The sequence below is a fragment of the Pongo pygmaeus genome, chromosome 19 (assembly GCF_028885625.2).
Source record: "Pongo pygmaeus isolate AG05252 chromosome 19, NHGRI_mPonPyg2-v2.0_pri, whole genome shotgun sequence".
NCBI classification, from domain to species: Eukaryota; Metazoa; Chordata; class Mammalia; order Primates; family Hominidae; genus Pongo; species Pongo pygmaeus.
In genome coordinates, this window is record NC_072392.2 from 100214824 (window position 1) to 100231898 (window position 17075).

At 61.1% G+C, this 17075-nt stretch overlaps 1 protein-coding gene across 2 annotated transcripts; it reads right to left on the reverse strand.

Moving 5' to 3' along the window:
• Positions 1–984: 984 nt before the first annotated feature.
• On the reverse strand, positions 985–10014 carry NOTUM (notum, palmitoleoyl-protein carboxylesterase). 2 transcript variants are annotated; one of them, XM_063656346.1, is made up of 12 exons: positions 9939–10014; positions 8791–9125; positions 7845–7897; positions 7676–7771; positions 7139–7199; positions 6451–6509; positions 5971–6073; positions 5041–5232; positions 4808–4908; positions 3861–4008; positions 2742–2789; positions 985–1750 (listed from the first exon to the last, which is right to left on the reverse strand). In XM_063656346.1, exons 2-12 carry the CDS (start codon positions 9111–9113, stop codon positions 1444–1446), a joined length of 1491 nt encoding a protein of 496 aa, XP_063512416.1. In that variant the 5' UTR covers positions 9114–9125; positions 9939–10014; the 3' UTR covers positions 985–1443. The 2 variants fall into 2 exon arrangements, with proteins under 2 accessions (XP_063512416.1, XP_054315657.2); XM_054459682.2 differs by lacking the exon at positions 9939–10014 and having other exon boundaries at positions 8791–9655.
• Between the last annotated feature and the right edge of the window lie 7061 nt (positions 10015–17075).

Consider the following 17075-nt stretch of genomic DNA (forward strand, 5'->3'; position numbering starts at 1 on the left):
TTTTTTTGAGACGGAGTCTCACTCTGTTGCCCAGCCTGGAGTGTAGTGGTGCAATCTCGGCTCACTGCAACCTCTGCCTCCCGGGTTCAAGCAATTCTCCTGCCTCAGCCTCCCGGGAGCTAGGATTACAGGTGCATGCCACCACACCCAGCTAATTTTTTATATTTTTGGTAGAGACAGAGTTTCGTCATGTTGGCCAGGCTGGTCTCGAAGCCCTGACCTCGTGATCTGCCTGCCTTGGCCTCCCAAAGTGCTGGGATTACAGGTGTGAGCCACCGTGCCCGGCAAGAGTTTTGAAGTTAGAGAGAACCGGGGATCGCACGGCACTCTGAGTGTGACAAATGCCGAGTCGCTCACTTGGAAATGGCTCATCCCATGTTATGCGATTTCTTCCCAATAAAAAAATAAGGGGCCCAGTGCAGTGGCTCACGCCTGTAATCTCAACACATTGGGAGGCTGAGCAGGGAGGATTGCTTGAGCCCAGGAGTTCAAGACCAGTCTGGGCAACAAAGGGAGATTCCATCTCTACAAAAAATTAAAACAATAGCCGAGTGTGGTGGTGCGTGCCTGTGATCCCAACTATTCAGGAGGCCAAAGTGGGGAAATTGCTTGAGCCCAGGAGTTCAAGGCTGCAGTGAGCTGTGATTGTGCCACTGCACTCCAGCCTGGGCAACACGATGAGATCCTGTCTCTAAATAAATGAATAAGTAAAGAGAAACGCAGCTGGTACCATCCACCCTGGGAAGTGGGTATCTGCAGAAGTGTTGAAGGGAAGCAGGGCCCCTCCAGAAGACTGCTCTGAGTCTCTGCATCCAAGAAGGGGTCAGAGTTTGAGAGTCCCCATGGCCCCTCCCTGTGTATCCCTGCTGCCCTGGGGCTGGGGAGGGGAGGTGGGGGAGGGAGAGGAGGGGGAGAAGGAGGAAGAGGAGGGAGGGGAGGGAGAGGAGGAGGGGAGGTGTGAAGCAAATAAACACGCTGGCAGGGTGAGGTTCTTTTTTGTCTCTTTTTTTAAAATCACTTAAAAAAAAGTTACAAAACAATATCATTCATCATATATTCTTATTTTCCTTTTTTTTTATAATTAAAGTAATAAAAAAGTCACTTTATAAAATAATATAAAAGGGCTTGATGGGTGGGGCCAGGTGGGGGCTGTCTGAGCTGGTGGACTGAGGAATCCAGTGCTTCTCTTCTGGCTACCCCCTCGTCGTCGGGAAGGACCCCCAGGCCACAGCTGGGGATGACAGCAAGTCCCTTGTCTCTGGCTGGGTTGTGGGAGAGGGGCAGGGAAAGCCGGGGCAGGAGGGCAGTGGGCAGACCCAGACAGGGGGATGGCTGGGGCCCTGTCCTGAAGAGACAGGAGGGCCTGCTGGTGAGGGGTGAGGTGGCACTGGGGCAGCGGGTGTCTGGGTCCCTCAGTGCCAGCTCCTTCTCCAGACAGTCCGCCTAGCTTCCGTTGCTCAGCATCCCCAGCAGCTCACTGGGCTCCAGTCCCTGCGGCTGGGCCACCGTCTGCATGTCGAAGCCCATGTGCATGAGGAACTGGGCCACGTTCATCTCTTGCCCCGTGAACTGGTCTCGGACGGTGGGGCATGAGGGGTTGCAGTGGGGCCAGGGGCAGCTGTCCACCAGGTGGACGGGGCAGCCCTTGAGGGGGGTCTTGCTGGCCTTGTGGCTGTCATGGAGGCTCCTGTCCCAGCAGTGCAGTGCTCGGGGCAGCGATGTCCCCTTCACCTGGACATCCGTCCAGTGGCTGCAGAGGAAAACCAGGTGGGGGGTCACATGTGGGGAGTGGCATCAACACTGAGGCAGCTTTTTTTTTTTTTGAGACCAGCCATGGCACAATCTTGGTTCACTGCAACCTCCGCCTCCTGGGTTCAAGTGAGTTTCCTGCTTCAGCCTCCTGAGTAGCTGGGATTACAGGCGTACGCCACCGCGACTGGCTAATTTTTGTATTTTTAGTAGAGATGAGGTTTCACTATGTTGGCCAAACTGGTCTCGAACTGACCTCAGGTGATCTGCCCCCATTGGCCTCCCAAAGTGCTGAGATAACAGGCGTGAGCCACCATATCTAGCCTGTTTTTTTGTTTGTTTGTTTGTTTTTTTGAGACAAGTTCTCTCTCTGCCTCTCAGGCTAGAATGCAGTGGTGTGATCACTGCTCACTGCAGCCTCAACCTCCTGAGTTCAAGTGATCCTCCCACCTCAGCCTCCTGAGTGGCCGGGATCACAGGTGTAAGCCACTGCTCAGCCTGAGTCTTTTTTTTTTTTCTTTTTTTTTGAGATGGAGTTTCACTCTTGTTGCCCCCAGGATGGAGTGCAATGTTGCAATCTCGGCTCACTGTAACCTCCGTCTCCCGGGTTCAAGCGTTTCTCCTGCCTCAGCCTCCCGAGTAGCTGGATTACAGGCACCCGCCACCATGCCCAGCTAATTGTATTTTTAGTAGAGACAGGGTTTCACTATATTGGCCAGGCTGGTCTCGAACTCCTGACCTCAGGTGATCCACCTGCCTCAACCTCCCAAAGTGCTGGGATTACAGGCATGAGCCACCGCACCCACCCGAGGGCTGAGTCTTAATTCTTGCCATACAGCTGTTGGTACAAGTGGCTCTGACACCGCTACAAGGAAATCCCACCCCTAGAAGCGCCAAGAAGAGGCCCATGGGAGGCCAAGTGCGGTTGAGGAGCCTGTGGACTTTTGAAGTTGATGTCATGGACGCAAGCTGCCCGAAGCAGGGACACTGACCTCCGGATGATGATCTCATGGGAGAGGCAGGCGGGGGCAAAGCTGGCCCTGTTGGAGAGGAGACAGTGGCTTGTGAGCTCCCCACCCCTCAGCCCGTTTTCCACCCCCACTCCCCTAGAGCTGTCCCCCACCTGGCCATCACCCCTTCCTGTTGCTGTGCCTGCCAGCTGCTCCTCTGGCCCGGGCCTCCCCCTAGTTGGCCAGCTCCCGGCTGACCCTTGTCCCTTTGTGCCTCAAATCCCTGCTCAGAGTCCACCTCTTCCAGGCAGGCCCTCCCAGGTGATGGCAGGAGGCTGCCCTAGACAGGCAAATATTCTGCTACTATCCAGAGCTCTATTTTTATTTTATTTTGAGTCGGGGTCTGGCTCTATCGCCCCAGCTGGAGTGTAGTGGTACAATCGAAGCTTGCTTGCCTCCCAGAGGCAACGTTAGCTCACTGTAACCTTGAACTCCTGGGCTCAAGGGATCCTCCTGCCTCAGCCTCCTGAGTAGCTGGGATTACAGGTGATGCCACCATGCCTGGATAATTTTTGTATGTGCAGTAGAGACAGGGTTTCACCATGTTGCCCAGGCTGGTCTTGGACTCCTGGCCTCCGGCAATCCTGCTGCCTCGGCCTCCCAAAGGGTTGGGATTATAGGTGTGAGCCAGTGTGCCAGGCCCAAGACCTCTCTGTGTGTGTGTGTGTATATATGTATATATATATATCCATATACGTATTTTTTGAGACAGAGTCTTACTCCGTCACACAGGCTGGAGTGCAGTGGCACGATCTCAGCTCACTGCAACCTCCACCTCCTGGTTCAAGTGATTCTCCTGCCTCAGCCTCTTGAGTAGCTGGGATTACAGGCGCCTGCCACTACACCAGACTAATTTTTGTCTATTTTGTGGAGATGGAGTTTTGCCATGTTGGCCAGGCTGGTCTCGCACTCCTGACCTCAGGTGATCCACCTGCATGGGCCTCCCAAAGTGCTGGGATTATAGGTGTGAGTCACCGTGCCCGGCCTACAAGACCTCTATTTTTTTTTGTTTTGTTTTTTTTCTTTTGTTTTTTCAGGACCTCTATTTTTAAATAAAGAGGGAGCTACCCGGCATGGGGCTCCTGGGGCCCACACACTCACGGCACGTCCTTGAGCGTGTGGCGCAGCTCGCGGCCGAGGTTCTGGATGTACAGCCGCAGGCCCTCCTGCACCGGCTGCCCCGTCAGGTGCACATTGTCTACCGTCAGCTGTGCCTCGTCAAACAGCCACTGCACCACGAACACAGGGCCTGCGGGTGGCGGGGCTCGGTTCGGCCTCCCCATGACCCCTGCTGCTGCCCCCCACCCCAGGCTCAGAGCTCAGCACCCCCAGGTCCCCGCTGCTGCCCCCGACCCCAGGCAGAGCTCAGCACCCCCAGGTCCCCGCTGCTGCCCCCGACCCCAGGCAGAGCTCAGCACCCTCCCAGGCCCCCTGCAGTGCTGCTGAGGCTCACAGGCCAGCTAGCCTTGGCCCAACTTTCCCCAGGGGTGTCAGTTATAAGCCCCCATAGAATGTGGCTTCCTTCTTTCAAACCAGCCTTTTTTATAATCCATAGGTTCATAACTAAATCAATAAACTGCCTTTCCTTGAAGAAAGGCTCTTGTTAATCCCTCCGTGACCTTGGCCTGGTTCTCAGCGACTCCACTTTCACCAAAATATGGTGATGATGCCCTTGCATATAATCTCACCATTCCTCAGAGCGTGGGGCTGGGGAGGAACTAGCCCAGAGCCCTGCAGCAGGGAGGGGCAGCACGGGGATCTCCAAAGCACACTAGCCACCGGTATAGACAGGGTGACCACCTGTCCCACTTTGCCTGGGACTAGGGGGTGTCAGTGCTGAGGGCAGGCAAGTCCCAGGCATGCCGCAGCGACTAGGCCCCCTGGCACACAGCCGGCCTCCTCCCTGGCACACAGCCGGCCTCCTCCCTGGACCAGGGCAGTGGTCTCCAAGCCCAGCCCGGGAGACTGGAGTCCATGCTGGATTTTCAGAAGCAAGGAAGCGTGGCCACCCCTGCTGCCCTGTGTGCTCCGCTCTGCCGCCCACTCACAGCGCAGAGTCGGGTAGACCTTGTAGCCAAAGAAGCAGTTCCACTCCTCGCCCTCCTGGAACTGGCGTCGGCAGCGCTCCGGGACCACCCCATTCCAGTACCTGGAGCCACAGCCACAGGTTAGGCTGCCATGGGCCTCGTCCCCCGGAGCTCCCCACCCACAGATGGCACTCCACCCAGGCCCTTTTGGGGCAGAGCTGCAGCACGAGGACAGGCCCTCCCCGCTGGGGCACCTGATGCCACGGCGGATGGCCTCCGTGGGCGCACACGTGATGGTGTCGACGCAGTCTGTGTGGCGATACTGCTTGTTGTCCAGGAACCAGCCGGAGTCAGCCAGGCCTCGCACCTGGATGGCTGGGTAGCCCAGCTCCTCCAGCTGCTCAGCCACACGGTCCACATTCAGCAGCACCCCGGTGCCCCCCGCACTGCAAGGAGGGCCAGACGTGAGGCTAGGTGGCTGGGGAGAGGCACTCACCTCCCCCGAGTCTGCTCAGCGTCAGCCCGTGCCCTGAGGGGGGCAGAAGTCCTGATGCGTTCTGAACTGCGGATGCATTCTGCATTCTCTGTTCACGTGCAAGACCCATGGCCGTCCCCTCCAGAGCAGGCCAGGGCTCAGGCTGGCAGGCCACATTTCCCTGACACAGCCAGGGACACAGCCCCTTCCTCCTCCCCTTCCTCTCTCTGTCTCTTTAACTCAGTTTCCTTATCTGAAAATGAAGATAAACTATGTGGCCTCAGGCCCCTTCATCTGTTCCATTTGTCCCCTGGGTCTCCTGTACACCTGCTGGGATACAGGGACCCACAGGGGTGATCCTCACCTACCGGGCCCTGGAGAAGGGGCATTAGTCCATGGCCAACCCCTAACCAACGACTTAGGTCCCTGCAGCCCAAACCTTCGCCTATATCCAACAACCATGGCGTCCAGAAGCATCCTCTGGACAGCGTCTGGTTACCCAGCACTCTGAAGCCAGGCCTTAGAGACGTCCCCAATGATGCGGGTTCTCCCAGCTCCAGCCTCTCACCCTCCTAGCCACCTGCCAAGATCTGCACAGGCTCCACTCCATCCTCACCTCCCATACACCCACACCCCACACCCCTTCCATGCGCCCTGCACACCGTCCTCGCCCCTCACCTCCAGCCCTGCCCTGCCCTGCCCTGCCCACCTGCTCCCGGCCAGCAGCAGCACCTTGGCCCCGCTCAGCCCTCTGCCCAGAAGCTCCCGCACCACCTCCTGGATGATGAGGGCGCCCATGAAAGCGTACTCGTCTGCAAGAGGGAGGGGGTGGCCTCAGGTAGGGGCCTGAGCAGAGAGAACCACCTCCTACCCCTGAATGGCTGGCAGAGGAGTTCTTGCCCTGCTGGGGGACTGGGAGGAATCTTCTGAGAAGGGGTCAGGGGCTGGGGTGGACTGGAGGAAGGTGGGTGCACCAGGCCATGCTGGGGCCTCCTCCCCAGGGAATATTCAGAAATAAGGACCCCCTACAGTCGTGGACAAGCAGGCAGTGGGAGCATGGGGCAGGCACCCTGGGACATACTGTCAAGGGCTCTGAAAGCACGACAAGGCTGAGAGTCAGCTTTTCCCCAGGATCCCCCCATCCCGCCTCATCCCTGCCCTGCCGTGCCCTGGGAAGGCCAAGACTCACTCTTCTCAGACTTGGATGAAGCCCCGCTCCAAACATCACTGGAGCAGTAGGGGATGAAGCTGCAACACAGAACAGAGTGAGCCTGTCACAGCGCCTGCTGCCCGGCAGCCTCCAGAAAGGACCCCCAGAAAAGACCATCCCAGGACAGGATTCCCCTGGAAGGACCATCCCAGGATACAACGTCCCCTCAAGAAAGACCTCCAGCATATGACCACCCAGGAAGGACCAACCCAGGACAGGACCCTCCCCAGGAAAGACCAACTCAGGACAGGACCCCCCAGGAAAGAAGGATCATCCCAGGATAGACCCCCGCCAAGGAAGGACCAACCCAGGACAGGATCCCCCCAGAAGGACCATCCCAGGAGAGGACCCTTTCCCAAGGAAGGACCATCCCAGGAGAGGACCCTCTCCCAAGGAAGGACCATCCCAGGATAGACCCCTCCCCGCCAGGAAGGACCATCCCAGGATAGACCCCTCCCTGCCAGGAAGGACCATCCCAGGACAGGACCCCCTCCCCACCACGGAAGAAACACCTCCAGAACCCCTCTAGGACATGACTTCCCCAGAAGAACCATCCAGAACAGGGCCCCTAGGAAAGACCATTTCAGAATATGACCCCCAAGGAAGGACCCCCAGGAAGAACCACCCTCCAGGCAGGACTCCCAGGCAAGACCCTGCGCCCCCTTACACCATGTTTGCGTTCCACCAGTAGGGGTTCTCCTCCGGCTGTGAGGACAGGATCCCTGTGCCTGGGGACACAGAGGCAGTGGGTCTTTCTAGTGGGAGGAGGCTGTGTAGGGACGGGTCTGGGAACCCTGCTGAGGAGTTGGGGCTCCTACTTGGCCCCAGCAAGGGAGGTGTGCTGGTGTTGCTGGCCCGAACCAAGGTTGCCGGGAAAGTGGAGGACAGTTGGGTTTAGTTACCCCCGGGAAGCCACCATGGCCACGGTGCCCGGCTAGGCTGCACACCAGGTCTGACCTTGACTTCAACCCCTTGCCCTGCTTTGACCCTGGGGAGCGCCAGAGCCGCTGGGTAAGCGCCTGAATGCTAACGTGGAATGGGCCCCAAAAGGCGAGAGTGAAGGGCGCCCCTTGCTCTTAGGAAACCCGGGCGCCGGGCTGGGCATGATGTGCGGGGTGGGGGCCTCGCTGGGGCTCCAGGACGCGGGCGCGGCTTCCTCCCGGGCCTCACGTCGAGACGGTCTTCCCCAGGGCCCGCCGCTGACCTGTGCGAGTGCGCGGCCAGTCCCGGGAGCTCATGAGGCGCCGCATGGTGTCGTATCTGGAGTCGCAGTTCTCGCGGTTGAAGCAGTACCAGCCGCCTGCAGACACGACCACCGCTCAGGCCTGCGCGCAGAGACCCCCGGCCTCCCCCCGCCTCGGCCCCGGACGCACCTTCCAGGAAGAGGAGCCACCGCCGGCTGCCCCTGGACTCCTTCAGGTAGTAGCTGCGGGGAGGACGCACCGCTGGGGGTCGGCCAGGGCTGCAGACCCGCCGCGCCCCGCGCGCCCAGCTCTGGCGGAGGGAACGCGCCACCTGTTCCGGCCGCGCGCGACGGTCGCACGGGGGCGCCCTCGGCCAGGCCCACGCGGAGCTCAGGGACGGCGGCGGTCCCGGGAGGTGGCGCTCGCGGGGCGGGGAACGGGCCGCGCGGGGCTGTGGTCCGTGGAAAATCCCCACGTTCCGCCCGGCGCGGGTCCCGCTGTCACCTCGGCGCGGGCGGCGGTCCTCCCCGGGCGCTCGGCGGCGCTTGAAGCGTGAAACGCGTCCGCACTGAAGGAGCGCGCTTGGCGGGGGAACAGGACGCTGTCGGGAGCGCGGGAGGCGCGGGCGGCACCGACCCTGCGGGGGAGCCTTCCTGCCGAGCCCCGACCCCACGCCCAGGTCTCCCGCTGTCCCCGGCTGTCCTCGGCCTGTTGAGCGCGTGGGCGCCCCCGCCGCTCCCCGACCCCCGGCATCACGTCTTTCATCTACTTCGGGGCTGCGGGGAGGTGGGCAGCAGGCCTCTCCCCGCCCCCCGGTGTCGCCGGTTCCCGCTGGAGCCAGGCGCGATCTCGGGCTGCCATCTCCCCGCCCCGGGACCGAAGGACGCCAGCAGAGCGGCTGGGCCCAGAGGCCGAGGGGTCAGTGCCCGAGCTGGCCGGGGACCAGCCCTTCCAGCGCCGCTCCGCTCCCCACGCGGAGAGTCACCGAGCCGGGCCCTCCTCGGGGCCAGGACCGCGGGGCGCCCGACGGAAGCCCTTTCTCCCCGGGGAGAGAACGGCCGCGGCCCGCAGGGAAGGTCCAGCCGGAGACCGGGCGCGTCGGGCGGGGCGGGGAGGCGCAGGGCGCGGGCCTTACCCGGCGGGGCTGCCGTCGTTGCAGGTCACCGAGGTGTTGAGCAGGAGGTGCAGGCGCAGGTCCTCGTTGAGCTGCTGCGCCGAGCAGGGGTACAGGGACTGCGCCAGGCTCTTGACCTGCGCCATGAAGCTGTCCATGTTGCCCTCCACGGCCGTGAAGTCCAGCGGGAAGCTCTCCACCGGCTGTCCGGCCGCCGGCGCCGCCTCGGTCCGCGGGGGAGGAGGCGGCTGCTGACCCCGGCGCCGCCAGGTCTTCCTGCCCTCGCTGCCCCCGGCGCAGTGCAGCAAGCCCAGCAGCAGCAGCACGCGCACCCCTCGGCCCATGGCCGCGTCCACCTGCGGGGAGCGGGCGGCCTTGAGTCGGCGGCGGCGGGGGATGCCGGGCCGGGGGTGCCGGGCCGGGGGTGCCGGGGGCACTGGCCGCTCCTGCTCCCTCGCCCCCGCTCCCGTCCGTCGGGCCTGGCGGAGAAGGCGCGCGCGGCTGGGCGTCGAGGCGCTCGGGGCCGGGTGCCGTCGGCCTCCGCAGCTGGGGCTCCGTGCCCGGTCCGAGGGCAGCGCAGGGTCTGGGTGCGCTGGCTGCGGCCCGCGCCAATGAGCGGCGGGGGCCGAGGCTGGGTTTATTTGCGGGGGCCGCGGCGGCCCGGGTGCCCGCGCGTTAGATGTGCCGCCGCCGCCGCCCGGGCTCGGCGGAGGGGGGAGGGGGCCGCGCTCGCTCTTTTCTTGGCGGAGGCATCGCCTTTTCTTCCCAAACCGCAAGCCTGACGGAGGGGCCTGGACTACCCCGCCGCGGCCGCCGGAGGCGCTCCCGGCCCGGCTCCGTGGGGGGGCAGCGCGGCCGGGCGGCCCCAGCGGCTCCATTCACCGCGGCCAGCCCGGCGCCGCCGCCCCCGCCCCCGGGGCAGCTGGAAGGGGCGGCGGCGACGGGGAGGGGCGAGGCTTTTCCGCGCCGGCGGGGGAGGGTGGCGGGGAACTCCGCCCGCGGCGCAGCTGGCCGCGCCCGACGGGCTGGGGGCGCGGGGCGGGCGCGCTCACCTGGAGCCGCCAGTGTCCCTCCCATCCCCCAGTGCCCAGGCCCAGAGCAGGCTGTGGGGGACTCGGACCCCGGCCCGCATCTCCCCACCTCGCGCAGCCCTGGGGCCCCGCTCTCACCGCGGCCAGCGCGGGCGGCCCAGTGGCCCCGTCCTCTCAGCGCCACTGGCCCTGCGCCGTCCCGCTGGTGCGCCCGGCTCTGCTGCGCTCCCCCTCTGGCGCTGGTGCGGAGCCGCCAGGGACTTTTATCCAGCAGGGCCCCCCGGGATCAAAGCGGCGGCGGACACAGGGCTTCGAGCCGAGGGCCCGACAGCAGCGGCGCGGGGGCCTCCTGGAGAAGCGGACAGGTGGGGCGCGAGGTCCTGGCTCCCTCGGAGACCTGCGGGAGGGACCGCGCGCCCCAGCAAGGCGCCGCGGGGGAGTCGCCCAGTTCCGGGGCGCTCCTGCTGGCGCTGGGGTCAGAGAAGCAGCTACGACTTAAGGAGATCGTGGGGCAAGAGGTGAGGTCCTGGATCTCCGCTCGCCCCAGCCTGGCTGCTGGCCCCATGCCGAGGACCCCCAAGAACCTGCCCCAGCCGCCACTGGGGGAGGAGGCCAGGGGTCCAGTGGCTGCCCGCTAGGCCTCTGCTTGGGGCCCTTCGTGCCACGAAGGGCACCTGCCCCATGCTTCACCTAGGAGAGCACCCCTGTCCACTCCCGAGGCTCCGGGCAGTGGGGTTAGAACAAGGTTCCTGTGGGAAATCAGTACTGGAGCAGGGTGGACTGGAGGGGCTCAGGAGGCTTCCTGCTGGGGTGGGCGGGGGTGGGATGGACAAAAGAAAGGAAAGGACATACGCAGGGCCAGCGGGGCCGGGCAGACTTTCTCCTTCACCCTCCGGTCTGCAGCCTGCTGGGCGCCATGACACCGATTTTAAAGATACGAAACAGGTCTTACGTTTCAGGACAAGGATCTAGACGCAAGCAGAGCTTCCAGAGCCCCTCCTAATTCAGGACAGTGGGGAGCCTACGGCACCACGTGGGGCAGGAGAGCAGAGGCGCAGGGCCGTGCCTGCAGCCAGGATGCCCCCTGAGCCGCCGGCCGGGGCCCTGTGGATGTCCTCCTTGCCAGCCCCGGGCTGAGTGAGGAGCTTAGGGAGAAAATCCCAGCGCCGCCTGCACCTGCAGACAGCCGCCTTGCCTGGACTCTTGTGAAACAGAGAAACCAAACGCTGAGAGCTGTTGCCCCGTGCATTCGATGGGTGTAAGGCACCCCAGTGTAAACCACAAGGCCTAAGATCAGGCTGGGGTGCCCTGGAGGTCAGCCTAACCTGGGGACATTCTCAGAGGGAGGCAGGCTGTTACAAACTCAGGTCCATTCCACAGCCTCCCCCCTCCCCACAGGGCAGGTTGCAGCATTTCCCTGACGAGGGGAACTGTGGTTCAGGGACACTAACAGAAGAGCTGAGGCTCGCCCTTAGCTCTCCGCTCACTCAGAAATCTCCCCTACTGTCCCTCCGCCGTCGAGTCAGTTTAAAGGCCACGTGTGGGGCTGGCCAGGGGCAGTGGCTTCAGACGCAGGTCCCATCCTGGGGCGTTCTCCCACCCACACCCTGGCGGGGAAGGCTGACCCAGGGCAGATTTCAGCGTCCAGCAGGAACCTGTCCGGAGGAGGCCTCTTCCGCCAGGCACCTGTTATTCCAAGTCCGGAGCGTGATGGCATCTTCCAGCTGGCTGCACGGGGTTGATGTTCACACCGCCCTGGCTCTGAGCCATCTCCTGGTGCAGTGTGGAGATCCCAGGGAAGGCCTGTGACCTTTCCTTATACCTCTGCTTCCTCTTATTTATTTATTTATCTTTTTTGAGACAGAGTCTTGCTCTGTCACCCAGGCTGGAGAGCATGACGCGATCTCAGCTCACTGCAACCTCTGCCTTTCGGGTTCCAGCAATTCTCCTGCCTCAGTTTCCCGAGTAGCTGGGACTACAAGCGTGTCCCATCACGCCTGGCTAACTTTTTTGTGTTTTTAGTAGAGACGGGGTTTCACTGTGTTAGCCAGGATGGTCTCAATCTCCTGACCTCGTGATCCGCCCACCTTGGCCTCCCGAAGTGCTGCGATTACAGGTGTGAGCCACCGTGCCCGGCCGTTTCCTCTCCTTTAAAGCAGAGTGATGGCCGTGCGTCCGTCAGAGAGCTGTTGTGGGATTATAAGAGCCCATTTGTGAAAGCGCGTGGTAGGGGTGGCAGTCATGATCACCGACGAAAATTCCAGGATGGGAGAAGACCATGTGTGTTACAGTTTCTGACATCTCCTGTAATGCGATTGAGCCTGCATGTTGAACCAAAATGAGTTCACATTTTGGTTTATTCAACACTGGTAGCAGACGCAAGAAGGGGCTCAAACCCAAGACTTCCCCAGAACCTCTCTGCCCTTCTGTCCACCTCCCCCATACCCCTCTCCTCTGAAGCCCCTTGCCATGACCGGATGACTCACAAGGCTGCAACCCTATGGCCGGGGACAGGGCTCCTGAGACTCAGCAGCTGCTCACACCCATGTCCTCCTCTTGACTCACACTGACTGGCTCTGTCGTCACACTTCCCCAGCCCCTGGGGCAGCTTTATCCTCTGCACCTGGGACTCCCCACTCGGAGTTTTGAGCACCCAGAGCCTGGCAGCAGCTCCTGTGGCGGGTCCTATGGGCCAGCAGGTGCTGGGCCTTTGCTTCCAGGCCACCTGCATCAAGATGGGACCAACCTGGCCCTGACAGGTATAAGGATGACAGGTATAAGGAAGGGGGACCCAGGTCCACCAGTAATGAATAGGTCAGATGCTACCTCATGCCCACTAAGATGACCACGATCAAAAACACAGAAACTAACAAGTGTGGGTGCTGCTGCGGCGACACAGGAGCCCTAGAGCGTCGCTGTGGGGATGGACAGTGCGGTGGCCATGTCCCTAACCATGGAAAACAGTTTGGTGGCTCCTCAGTATGTTACACAGAACACGTGACCCAGCGGGCCCACTCCCAGGGATACACGCAGAGAATTGAAGACAAGTGTTCAAACAAAAACTGGCTCATGAATGTTCACAGCAGGACTAGTCACAATAGCCAAAAGGCGGAAAACAGCCCCAAAGTCCCTCAGCAGATGAGTGGGTAAACACAATGGAACACAGCCATACAACGGAATATATTCTAGCCGTAAAACAAACGAAGTTCTGACATACGCTGCACTGTGGATGAATCTTGAGGATATCAGCCAAGTGACATGAGCTGGACACTGAAGGGCACATGCGGTATGAGTCCATTCATTTCGAGTGTCCAGAAGAGGCAACTTCATAGAGACAGAAAGTCCGCTGGTGGTTTCCAGGAGATGGGGAGAAACAGGGAGTGATTACTAATGGGTACAGGATTTCTTTTGTGTGTGTGTGTGAGACAGAGTCTTGCTCTGTCACCCAGGCTGGAGTGCAGTGATGTGATCTCGGCTCACTGCAACTTCCGACTCCGAGGCTCCAACAATTCTCCTATATAGTTGGGATTACATGCGTGCACCACCATGCCCAGCTAATTTTTGTATTTTTAGTAGAGATGGGGTTTCACCATGTTGGTCAGCTGGTCTCTGACCTCAGGTGATCCACCCACCTCGGCCTCCCAAAGTGCTGGGATTATAGGTGTGAGCCACTGTGCCCAGCTGGTACAGGGTTTCTTTTTGGGGTGATTAAAATGTTCTAAAATGGATTGTGGTAATGGTTGCACAATTTTCTGAATGTACTCTGTCATGTGATTAGATTTTTTTTTTTTTTTTTTTTGAGATGGAGTTTTACTCTTGTTGCCCAGACTGGAGTGCAATGGCTCGATCTCGGCTCACTGCAACCTCTCCCTCCCGGGTTCAAGCGATTCTCCTGTCTCAGACTCCTGAGTAACTGGGATTACAGACATGTGCCACCACGCTCAGCTAATTTTTTTTTTTTTTTTTGTATTTAGTAGAGACGGGGTTTCACCATGTTAGGCTGATCTCGAACTCCTGACCTCAGGTGATCCACCTGCCTCGGCCTCCCAAAGTGCTGGGATTACAGGCATGAGCCACGGCACCCGCCCTGATATTTTAAAGTAGTTAGTTCTGACTGGGCACGGTGGCTCACGCCTGTAATGCCAGCACTTTGGGAGGTCCTGGAAGAAGGATTGCTTGAGCCCATGGGTTCGAGACCAGCCTGGGCAGCACAGCAAGATCCTGCTTCTATCTAAAAGAATCAGCGGGTAAGACCAACGACGATCACGCTGGGCACAAGGCACCAGGTAGCGGGGGTGAGGCCTGAGGCCCCGTGAGCGAAGTGGCCAGCTTGAGGTGGAGTGGGCTGGCTCCACTCTAGAAACCTTCCTGGCAGGTAGGGTGTTTCAGAACCCTCCTTTTGCATATTAGACAGATATCCACTTCGTCTGCACCAGAGCGGATGGGGTAGGACAGCCAAGTACCGGCCACTGCGGAGCCTGCAGTTGCGTCTCGGGTTCCTCGTCTGTAAAACGGGGATGAGAACAGCACAGGGTCCTCGTGAGCATCAAAGATGCAGGATGTTTGGGGGCTCCGCTCGGCGTCTCTGGTGATGACCATGTGATAAATGACAGTTATGCTGCCCAGGTGCTGTGGGGGTGCAGGCGATCCCCCAGGGACCAAGGTTGACTGCGAGGGCAGACCTGGGGGCCTGGCGATGAGAGCACCAGAGTGTCCATCCCAGACTGCATGGTTGCGTGTGGTGTCCCTCACAGGGTGTGCCCTTCTCTGCTTCCCTGGCCCTGCCCCATCCCCACTGTCCTGTTCAGGGAGGACCATACAGGGTTCCCCAGGCTCCCATTCAAGTGGCGCTGGGGCTTCTGACGGAGCCTAGACTCTGTGTGCCCCGCGGCAGGAAAGCTGGGGAAACGAAGGCCCAGAGGGGGCTCTGTGCTTCAGGAGAGGCACCCCGAGACAGGATGGGGTGAGGGTTCAGTTCACTGCCTCCCCCTGGGGAGGGAGCTGGGGATGCACAGGTGGTTCTGAGTCAACCCGCCGGGTCAAGGCTGTGCTGGGGGGCCGGAGCCCACTCCCTGGGAAAAAGGGGTCAAGACAGAACACTTCAGGAAGCAAGGGCCCAGGCTGGCGGGCAGGCGCAGGCGGAGAGGGAGGAGGGTGTGATGGAGGGCAGTTGGCGGTACAGGGGTCCCCTTGAGACCCCGCGTGGGGCCCTGGAGCTTGGTGATATGAGCCTCCAGCACACAGCGTGTCAGGCAGCCCCGGACCCGGCTTCCTTGTCCAGACTGGAGGCGGCTCCCTGCCGCACATCCCGGGCCCCTCCCCCCAGGGCCTTGAGCGCCAGGGCTGCTCTGGGCTCCAGCTGCTGCAGGCCGTCTGGGGCCCAGCTGTTGTGTGCTGGCCTCAGCCGCCCCGCCCCGCCTGGCCACCTGGGCTTCCCTGCGCCCCAGCTGCTGGCCTCTGAGGCCCAAGTGAGCAGGGAAGTGAGGCGGGCCACCCGCTTCCCCATGTGGCTGGCTGCTGGGGGAGGCCGCCCGCTTCCCCCTTGGCTGGCTCTTGGGGGAGGCCCTGCTCTCCAGCCGGCTCAGAGTGGGGGAGGTGCCCTGAGGCCAGGCGGTGCCGTCGCAGAGCTTGGCCCCCTTTTGGTTTCCCCCAACCTCCTTTTCTGGTCACCCCATCCATCAGAAGGACCCTTCTTGGCCTCATATCCTGGGACCTTGATGAGCCAAGTCCCTTGTCAGGAGCTGCTGTGGCTCTCGCCCAGGTCCTTGGAGGGGCGAGGGGGGCCCCTGGGCGGGGCGGCTGCTCCTGGGCTTGGTGTTGGGGCTGCCCTCTCCCTGGCCCCAGTGCCTGGGAGCGAGTGGCCTCTGGGTTCCCTGGTGGAAAGGATCGGCCTTGCCCTAGGATGTCCTTCACCCAGGTGAGAGCTCCTAGAGCCCAGTGGGGAGGCCGAGGCTGTCATTTTTGGACCCAGGTATTTGGCGGGATCTGCCCCTCTTGGCACCCCTGCAGCTGAGCTCCGCCGCATCCCGCCTCCTCCCTGCGGCTTCACCTGGCTGGTGCCACCAGGGAAAGGCCACCTTCCAAAGCTGGGGAAGGAAGGGCATGGGGGAGTCCCAGCTCATCAGTGGAGATGCCGCCTCTTGGGACATCACGCAGAGAGTGTGTGGCTCCTTCCTGGACAGGTGAGGGAGGCTGGAGGTCAGGCTCCCGGGTGCCAAGGGGAGGGGCAGAGAGGCTGGTCCTTTGCCCTCCCAGCTGCCAGGCTCCACCGCCCTCACGAGCTGCAGGCCGCGGCCCCCACCCGTCCAGCCTGCTGGTCCCCACGCTCCTGCTCCTGCCGCAATAGCGGCAGCAGGCCAGGGAGGCCATGTGACCTTCGCTGGCCCTCCCTCCCTCCCACGTGGCCTCTGGGGAGGCAGAAACAAACCTTCAGATCTTGCCACTGGGAACCTTTCAGCGCCAGCGACATCAAAGAGGGGCGGCGGCGGCGGGGGCGGCCGGCGGATGCTTCTCTTAAAGGGCCACGCCACTTTTAATTCAAAGCAGATCCTGGGAGCAGCTGTCTAGCTGCTGTCTGGGAGGGAAGGTGGCAGCCAAGCCCTCTCCAGACCCGGCTGCAGTTGCTCCTTAGAACTAGTTCAACCGGGCTGGGTGCGGTGGCTCACGCCTGTAATCCAGCATTTTGGGAGGCCAAGGCAGGGAGAACACCTGAGGTCAGAAGTTCGAGACCAGCCTGGCCAACATGGTGAAACCCTGTCTCTGCTAAAAACACAAAAATCATTACAGAAGGAAAACTCATGGGATGAAAAAAAAAAAAAAAATCAGCCAGGCATGGTGGTGGCGCGTGCTTGTAATCCCAGCTACTTGGGATGCTGAGGCACGAGAATTCCTTTAACCCAGGAGATGGAGGTTAGAGTGAGCTGAGATCACGCCACTGCACTCCAGCCTGGGTGACAGAGTGAGACTCTGTCTCAAAACAACAACAACAACAACAACTAGTTAAACCGGAGAGGGGTGGGGACCGAGAACAAGAACCAGCACTATGCCGTCCTCAGAACTGAGGCTGAGCAAGGTCCCAAGTGGCCAGACAGCAGCAACGTAGAAACTAGATTCGTTTAATGAAATAAATAGTGTGAGGCCTCTCGCACATTTATGTATGAGCTGCAATTCTTTTATTATTATTATTTTTAGAGACAAGGTCTCACTCTATGTTGCCAGGCTGGACTGCAGTGGTGCGATCACTGCTCACTGTAGCTCTGAACTCCCGGGCTCAGG

Excerpts from the sequence above, each read along its gene's own strand:
- NOTUM (XM_054459682.2), bottom strand. The coding sequence starts at position 9,647 with ATGGAGCCGCTGGGGCCGCCCGGCCGCGCTGCCCCCCCACGGAGCCGG. Across the intron at positions 6,074-6,450 it reads TTCATCCAAGTCTGAGAAGA|ACGAGTACGCTTTCATGGGC; the intron begins GTGAGTCTTGGC and ends TCCCTCTTGCAG. Across the intron at positions 4,009-4,807 it reads GGTCTACCCGACTCTGCGCT|GCCCTGTGTTCGTGGTGCAG; the intron begins GTGAGTGGGCGG and ends CGCCACCCGCAG.